At 36.1% G+C, this 9,303-nt stretch overlaps 1 protein-coding gene across 3 annotated transcripts in view; it reads right to left on the bottom strand.

Moving 5' to 3' along the window:
• Nucleotides 1–1,395: 1,395 nt before the first annotated feature.
• PKIA (cAMP-dependent protein kinase inhibitor alpha) overlaps nucleotides 1,396–9,303 on the bottom strand; it is a 43,108-nt gene continuing 35,200 nt past the window's right edge. For all 3 annotated transcript variants that reach the window (XM_068672147.1, XM_068672145.1, XM_068672148.1), the window contains exons 2-3: nucleotides 9,037–9,214; nucleotides 1,396–3,936 (exon numbers count right to left, since the gene is read on the bottom strand). In XM_068672147.1, coding sequence (XP_068528248.1) covers nucleotides 3,857–3,936; nucleotides 9,037–9,187 — 231 coding nt within the window. In that variant the 5' untranslated portion in view covers nucleotides 9,188–9,214 and the 3' untranslated portion in view covers nucleotides 1,396–3,856. The remainder of the gene's footprint in view (nucleotides 3,937–9,036; nucleotides 9,215–9,303) is intronic.

Here is a 9,303-nt window from a genome sequence, read left to right as displayed (position 1 = left end):
TTTCCACTTGAAACTTTAAAACTATGAAAGAAAAAAGTGACAAGGGAAATACCAGGGACAAGTAGCAGATATACTGGCTGATATTTATTTAATAATTGTTGTATAGAAGATCACAATGAATTTTTGGCTTAAAATTATAATTTGATGAAACCATTGTATCTGTTAATAAAAGTTTAAAGCCCACAAACACATTAAAGGCAGTAAATAGAAAAAAATGACAGTATCTCTGCCCAATTCTAGTTTTATGTCCACTATGTTTAAAGCAGATTTAGAAGATAAAACCTCCAAGTATGGTTGCAAACATAGCCATAAAATTTACCACGGGCAACTATTTTTTTGGAGTGATGATTCTGTCAAGGGGAAGGAAACACTGAAAATATACACCTACAGAGACAGTGAAGTAAATAAACAAAAACCAACAACAATAATTAAAGAACCACTCAAACAAACAAAAAAACCTGTAAGGTGTATTCCATTAAACTGATAGTCCAGACCTAACTCGGCTGAGTTTATTTAGCTCTTGGACAGATTTTTCTAGCATAATTCTGGATTAAAGAAGCATTTCAACATTTTACCTATCATGAGAGCAGTAAAATACGCACAAGTCAGATTGGAAGGTTTACTGAAAAAATAACTAACAAAGGGAAAATAACACAATCAAAGTCTGATTCTACCATTAACATCCCTGTTATGTGGTGCAATTACACTGCAATAGAGGTGTGACTATACTTGAACCAGTGCTATTGTAATTGCTTGAGTAGTAACAGTACTCAAGATACAGTAGCATGATTTGGAATGGACAAACTCCATATATAAACATTCAGGGGGCTCTGAAGGATGTTACTGTGCTGGTAAAATAAACATTCCTAGGATCTGTTCTCCAGCACTGAGAATAGACACCAAAGAACGATCTTTACCTACACTAACAAAGAGGACCTCCAAAGCAGAACAGTCACATGCTAACTACGTATCGAGAACCTTCTACAGTTTATGAACAGTCCCAAGCCCTGAAATTTTAGCTGGCATGGGTCAAATACATGCTAGTGAGCACTTTAATAATGCAGGGGCATAAACAATCAAATTCCAGTGGCTAAGAACATTCCTTAAAAACTTTACAGAGCTCTGTATTTGAACCGGTTCACATGAAGTTAGCCTACTGTTAGATGCTGCAGAAAAAACAAAGAGAATGAGCAGAATTCAACTGATAAAGGAAGCACTCATATACTTTTCAGGGAATGAGGAACATAAGTGGCCTTTTGCTCTACTAAAATTAACAGTGTTATTTTCCATCATAAAGAGATGCATCAAAAAATAGTGAAGGCCTCCATATTTGCTTTAAACACAAAGGAAAACAAGAAGAGAAACAGAAGGAATAAGTAGGTGGAAAGCAGAGAGGAAAACCTGAAATGTATTTTATTTCACAACAGAAAAGACTTAGGAAGAAAAGAAAGAAAAGCATGTAAGGAAAATGAGGAAAAAACAACACTTTAACTTACTGTATTACTTATTCCATTATTAACTTTTTCCATGAAAATTTATTGACGGTGTTTCATGTATATAAAACCCCAGGATCTTATTTCCTTCTGGTGTTAGTGTTAGATTGATGCTAACCAGCAATCCAGGACAAAAGGACGACCAGTTCTTTTCTCTGATCAGGTTGAAGACCTGATTCAGGAGCAAGGTAGAGTTGGGAGGAATCAGTAATAATGTGTTAACTTTGAAAGGAACACCAGGAAAAACAAATGAATAAATAGTTCAAGGGTAACAATATTTTCAAAGCAAATGGACAACTTCTGTTACCAAGAATATAGGGCACTTGACAGCTAATAAGACAGCAAGGCATTCAGCTTCCAAACTTTAAGAGGTGAGAATTAATATTACACTAATGAACCACAAGCATACTGCTTGGTTGTTTTTTTATTAACATTAATAAATGAGCTCATAATACTGATCAGAAGTGTTTTGTTTTTTTTTTTCTCCACACATCTCACAAAAGAATTTCATGTGACAAATACTATGATACATATGGTAGAAACAAATAACTGTGGCCACAAATATGTTTTGTTAACTGATGATTAATATATTCAGGAAGCAATCACACTATTCATTAGTAAAAGTTTACAAACATTAAAAAGTGCATAACATTTGAAACCAACAACAACACAAAAATATATATAATATATATATAATTATATATAAAGAAAGTGACATCACCTCCCGTTAATAAAAAGAAAAAAATTCTTCTGACTTTGCGATTGGTGCTTATGTGATTGCCATGGTTTACTAGTCAGTCACTCTCTTTTCTCACCTCAGTCACACACAAGTATAACTTCCCCATTTTGCAGAGTTCAGCCTCATGTATGGCCTTGTCTGCTGGGGCAGGGGTAGGAAGGAAACCAATCAGCATAGCTATGGCAGAATACGTTATTAATTTATAGGTTATTAATTTATAGGTTTTAAGTAGTCCCCTGGATGGACAAGCTAACCTGGTATTTCAATAAACGTCCAGTTCAGACTGCCATTTTGGAATAGCTGAAATAGGAAAAATCTAGTATTTTGGGTGCTAGCTTCCAACTCTTTCTACGTCCTTTTCCACAACCTGACCAAAAGGCTGCTGGGGCAGCTTCTAGCTCTTGGCTGTGCCTGGTACATCAGTAACAGGCTAGTGGATGTGCAAGCTCAACAGTCTGATCAACTGAGGCATAGCCAAGGAGTAGAAATAGGTAGTTCCCCTAGCTGGATCTGGTTGAGGATCCACTACTTGGACTATCCTGCAATCTAAAACTCATTCCAAAACAGATAATTGGCCATAACCTATGCCACTTATTTTCCCATGTGCATACAAGGACCATCTTTAACAATGTGAACCAGAAAAATCTCTAGCACCATGGAATTTGTTTGAATTTTAACCCATGTAAGGTTATAAATGTATTCTTAAAACTACCATTACAATAAAATACTTGGACTAACATTTTAAAAAAATAGCTTGGAGAAAGATTAAGAAATTGGGAGTAAAATTAGAAAACGGGGAAGAATAACATCAAAGATTCAGTTTGAGTCTCTGATATGCAACTAACTACAGGCAAGTGGCAAAAATGTACCAAGGACACAAAACACACCGAAGTATTCACATTAATGAATCGTTTTGAAGGCTCATCTAGTAACAAATTAGAGTGTTGCTGAGTCATTTAGGTTTAGGCATAATCAATTTAGCGGTTGACGTTTTAAATCTATCATGTGCACATCACCACATTATGCAAAAAAAACAGCCCTTTCAAAACGCGTGGTAGAAAAATTCACAGTAACAGAAATATTCTTCATAAGCAGTTGAGAAGGGGCAGTGTGGAGCATCTAAGTCGTACAATACAAAAACCATTGTAAATAACAGAGCTGTAAAACAGACGCAAAGTTCTAAAAACAGTGCTTTCTTTACAGTTCTTTTAATGGGTGAACACTTTGGCCAGAGAATTTTAAACTCTGAGGATCACACAAGCCTTTGCTTAAGATACACAATTAGATCCTCTGACGTTTCAAAGGCCATTTGCTACAAGATTTACCTGTTTGTTCTACTTTCTAAAAGTGTTCCCATCAAGTAGTCATTATGAAGGGATCCATCTGATGACACTATCCCAAAAATCAATACATGTTCAACCATTGCTAATGACAGAGGTAGAGAAAATTCTGTCTTCTGCCACAGCTTGTACCCCCATTTTTAGCATTGTGTTGACTGGGTTCCAGCAGTGAAGACACATGCACTTGCTTTTCCACCAGCTTGCTCATGGAAACAAATTTGTTCCAGCATGCTCTTGTAGCCTGAAAACATCCAGCAGTTGCTCCAGTCGGTCAAAGTCGGATGTCAGCTTTCTTGCTTTGCTGCCTCCCCTTGGGCCTCCCCCGTTTGCTCACTTGGATTTCGTTGTGCATCTCCTTCTCCTTCTAAAAGATACAACAAAAGGATGAGTGATCCACCCTAGAACAGAGAGATCTTGCTTCCAGAACCCCAACTGTTCTTCCACCAGTCTCAAAACAAAGTAAATCGACTGAAACAAAACAAAAATCTTGCATTGAATATAAAACCTTTTACTGCTACAATACTCATACTATGACTTCAAATACAAATCCCTAGCTCCATCAGCCGCTATCCTACACCTAAAGTGGTTATAAACAAAAGAAGTTAAAATATTTGTATATTTTTGACGATTTATTTACTGTGGCACTATGACAATAGAAAAGCCTCCTGACACCAAGTTTGAACAGAGTTTACTAAAAAGAGGTACAGCTTCAATAGGCGAAGTAGTTTGCTAAAGCTCTGTTCATCCTTTGCCTTTGTTTACAGTGCCATGCCCAAATGCTTTCAGCCCAGCTGTCTCACTGCAAACCACAGAACGATCTGAGGAATAGAAAACATCTCACAATGACACAGTAAGCAGACAACTCAAGCCTGTCTACAGAAAGCTAATCGGTGCCTTGTCTGTAAATACCTACATGCAAAGTACTGTATTGTACTCTATCTTCTGCCTAATGATTAAAGACCTAGCAGGTCCAGATGGCTGAAAGCTATGTACTAATATGCCACAGATCTCTGAATGCTATGATAATTAGGTATCAATACATAACAGTAAAGAAATAATTTTAAGATTTAGATGTACCCTGTATCTTGGAGGAATTCTGAATCATTTGCATTGATCTGGCTTAGCACAATAGTTAAGAGAAGACAGTTCCAAGGACAAAGTTGTAAAGAGGTCAAAGAAGAGGCAGTATTCCTCTTAATTTTTAATTCTCTACCTTTTTTCATAGGTTCCTCCACTATTCGAACCCAGGTCTTTAGAATAAGGGCAGGATTCTCAACACAGATATTTATCAATTCCTCATTTTAAATTAAACTGTGCCTCTACAGCCTTATTTCTGTGTATAGAAACAAACTCTCTAAATACCTTCTCCTTTTTACACAGAAGAAATAGGATATTGGTAATGGAAAAGAGAACACTGCAAAACACTCAGACTTGGTAACTCTGTTTTGAGCATGGACTGAATACTTATGCTGCAAACTGCCTCTGAAGTTATTGGTAATTACTGAATTCAATCTGATGAGAAGTTGTATTGAAGGTTGATTAACCCACTAAAACAGTGATATTTGTTCTGTTTGCTGAGGGTTAAGTTATAAATAACAATTTGCTTCGCAATCCACGTTCTCAGAAACCTCTCCTTATTTCTCCTTGTCTCCCACATTACAGAGGTTTCCAATAGGATTGATCTACACACTGTGATTTCCTATTGGATAGAAACCCCTTTTGCCCAAGTTGTCCAAGTACTTTCTACAAAGCCTCTTATACTTGTTCTGATACTATAAAAGAACAGATGAGTGGAATTTCATTTTTTGATTCCTGTTTGCCTGCTCTATCCTCTATTGATACTGACAACTACGGAGTTTTGAACACCCTTCATACTATCCAGGCAACTCAAGCTTTCCTGAAAGGATTTTTATTTAAAAGCAAAACAAAAATACAAACAACAACAACTCAAGAGAAAAATACTTGCATGTGTTTGTGTTTAAAAGAAAAATCATCCTGGACACAAAGTCTAGATATTTCACTACCTAAACATTAAATGTAGTGCACCAAAATTTAAAGAAAGCACTAGGATTTTAATCTGCCAATTCTTCAAATTTACCTCTCACAAGTGAGCTCTTACAAAATCACTGAAAAACTCACAAGTCTACATCTATTTAATCTACAATACACTTTCTTGGTACTACAAAGTTGGTTTTCTGCTGACAGAGTTCCCTTGCTAAAAAACTTAAAATAGGCTTGGAAAATCCAGAAACTGACAAAGCACATTCTGGAACTATTCTTCCTTCAAAACATGATTGCTGTAAGCTCTTAGAAGTAAGAGTTGTGATTTTAATGCAGCATTTTGATTGCAACAGGTATTATTAAAATAAAACAAAATCATGCCAAATAATAAAATATTTTTAAGCCATAATACAGTTGTGAGAGTTGGTTAGCTAGCAACAGTTATTAGTTCTGTTAATGTCCAGCTTTTTTTTTTTTTTCTTCTCTCAGGTTATATATACTTCAAACATTTCTACCATGATCTAAAATCACTTGTAGTGACAAACTTCTACAATCAGTCCTTCATTCCAGTGTGGTACTGTAACACCTCCACTATCCCCATTTTATGTAGATGGCTGGACCATCACAGCTCTTACAAGGAAGCCTCCTTCCCACTTCTGCACTGAATGTGTTCTCTGGCATATCTGCAGACACCAGGAAAACTAGCAGCTTGTTTTAGAGATTAGACTTGCAAAGACTGGTCTTCATTCTTCGTTATATTTTCGCCTTACTACATTTTTTAGCTATGATCACCTCTAAGATTGTCTGAACATAAAGTTCCTTGGAATTGTGCTGTATACCAAGAGAGAGAGATAACCAGGTATCTGGGTTACCTGGTGATTTCCATACTGAAATCTTTCTCTTCTTAGTCAAGATTAAGGATAAAGACATCCCATGATTTTTATTTATTGCACTTTCTGAGATGTACACCAGGCTTCTACTAAGTTCAGATAAAATGCATTGCCAAAGAGAATCTGAAACCTGTATTCTGAAGTGCACACTTTAGAAGATATGTTCATGCCATGAATATGCATATTAGAAGGTTGTTAACTTATTATGGACAAAGAACACTGGAATTGTTGTTCTGAAGTGAGAATATTATACAGACATTATATGCAGTCAACTCTTGTTTATCTGTAGTTGGCTTATCACTGAGAGGATAACCACCACTCACTTCAGGTATCAAATAGTGCATGACAGAAAATTCATTGTCTTGGAACAAGGCCTCACTGCCTATTGTTTTTCAAAGCTGTTTCTGGTCTTACCAGGAAATGTACCTGCATGCTTTTCAAAGTGGATACACTAAATATGCTTGGGTAGCTTAATTTACATATATTTTATAATACCTGTTTTTTTTATTATTATTTATCTGCATTATCCTATTCTGTCATTAATCTGTGCAGTTGAAAATTGTGCAATTGTGCTTGCATTTTTGCAAGAAGATGTATATAGCTGTAATAAAAATAGGATAAAAAGAAAAAAGAATCAAAACTTGGTATATGTATTTGTATAATGAGGTACCACTTAGCATAAGGTGTTTGATTGACATACACCTTGAAAGAAATAAGATGTAACCCCTAAACATTTGTTTTTCTCTTAATCCTATCAGGTGTGATGCAAATCTACATCCTGCAAGCCCTAACATGATCTGAACTGGAATTGGGGATGCAAAATGTTTTTCATCCTCTCTTCAGTTTGGAAGGACATGACAGGATAATACAGTAATACTCACAGGAATGATAATGCAATGCATTTTCCAGTATTTGTGGTTTGGAGGCTTTTCTCTGGCATCAAGGTGTACTAACAATACAAACGTTAAGTATATTTTCATTGTGTCTAATTACAACTGCACTGCCAAAGAACTATGCTGGCATTTTTGTGCATCTATCACCTAATGTATCTTTACGAGCAACTCTGTATATGTTTCTGCAATGATTAACAGTTACCCAAGCTGCAAAAGAGGTCTCCTGAAAAGACTCCTGAATTATGTATTAACATTTAGGATAACAGTTATTTAAACCATTCTCAATGCTACAGAGCTAGCTGCATGTGCAAAATGCATACTGACATATATTACAAGTACAAACTCACATTCTTTTTATAGCCCACAAAAGAACACAGTTCTGGCTAATAATCAATCCCAAAAGCTAACTGAAAAGTAGGAATTGTGTATATGTTTGATCTTGTCCATTTAGAAAATAATTTTGATAAGTGTAAATTTGAGACTGAAGAAATGAAGCAAGGGGGAAGGTTGGCACTATGCAAGTTAAATACCACCTACTTTGTGTATTTGTCCAACATTTTAGACATATCCCCACATTAGAACAAATAGACACACCTACATGCATGCTCATGTATTAATAACACTTCTCTTTTTAAACAGAAAGAAAAACAAATGCCCTGCACAACTAGAAGCGCATGCATCTAGAAGCTACAGGCCCAAAGCTGGCAACACCAGAAGGAATGACCTAGGATGTATGTCTGGTAAAGCCAAAAGAGAACCACCACCCAAATAGCACCACAACCACCTGAACATCTTACTGCCGCATCTGATTTTCCAGTGATGAGATCACCTCTCAGAACTCTTGCCCTTTTCTCTCAAATATGTGTACAAGAGAGGACGGCTGCTTATCAACACTGTTTTTTTGCTGTGTCTACATTCTTCTGCTGTTGTTAAGTGTAAGACTCCTTTCCCAAAATCTGAAAAGGCCTTTCAAGAATTTATGAGATCTGTTCATTAACCTCCACCCAAATAACATTATATTAAATACATATCCATATTACTATTTTTATTTAATGTAAGGCCCTTCACCATACACTGTCCCTCTTTTCTCTCAGCTGAAGGTGCACAACCAGCTAAAAATTTTGTTAACATCAGAGGTTGAGTAAGATTTAGGATTGCATTAGTGCTAATTGCCTTAAAAGAAGGACAGAGCATCAACATAATCTGGAAACAAAGATACAAATGAAAGAAACATCGATGCATTGCTATTGAGCTGTCTTCTGGCAGATGAGAACAAAACTAATCTCTGCAAGCATTTAAGCAGACACATGGCATCTTCTACTGGCTTCAAACCAAGGCACTTCCTTTAAAGGATACTATGAAAAGTTGGGTATTAATTAAGATTTCATTATTTTCTTTGTTGTACTTAATTTTCTTTGAAATTTATCCTAACATGGACATGCGCTAGGCACTCACTGCACAAAATGTTTTCTTGTTTTACTAGTATGTTGTGTTTGCAGATAGGTTTTACGAAAACTGGGCTTCTTATTGCAGGAAACCCCTGCTCATATTAGTTTCAGAAAAAAAAAAAATGTTGTTGAGGGACAAGTGAATAACTCGTGCACGTAAGCCATTTTTTGTGTACTACTTTTTTCATTTTAAGTTTTAAATAAATACATTAGAAGAGCAAAATGTACTTACCTGCTTTGTTTATATCAAGCTCTGATAACTTTAAGGCTAGTTCACTAGAGTTCCCACCTGGAGAGGACACAAGTATGTCATGTAGTGCATTTCTTCTACCTGTTCTTCCTGAAGCAATAAAGTCTGCATATGTAGATTCCACATCAGTCATTGCTAACAAATATCCACATAGCAGTACCTGGATGAGAGAAAAGGAAACACCAACACTCAGAACACCAGAAAAACAGATGGTATGAAAGGAGAATAGAAGAACTAGAGGGGTCTCAT

Source organism: Anas acuta, chromosome 2 (assembly GCF_963932015.1).
Source record: "Anas acuta chromosome 2, bAnaAcu1.1, whole genome shotgun sequence".
Taxonomy (NCBI): Eukaryota; Metazoa; Chordata; class Aves; order Anseriformes; family Anatidae; genus Anas; species Anas acuta.
The sequence above is the reverse complement of the archived record's forward strand: the minus strand, read 5'-3'. Positions and strand labels throughout refer to the sequence as shown.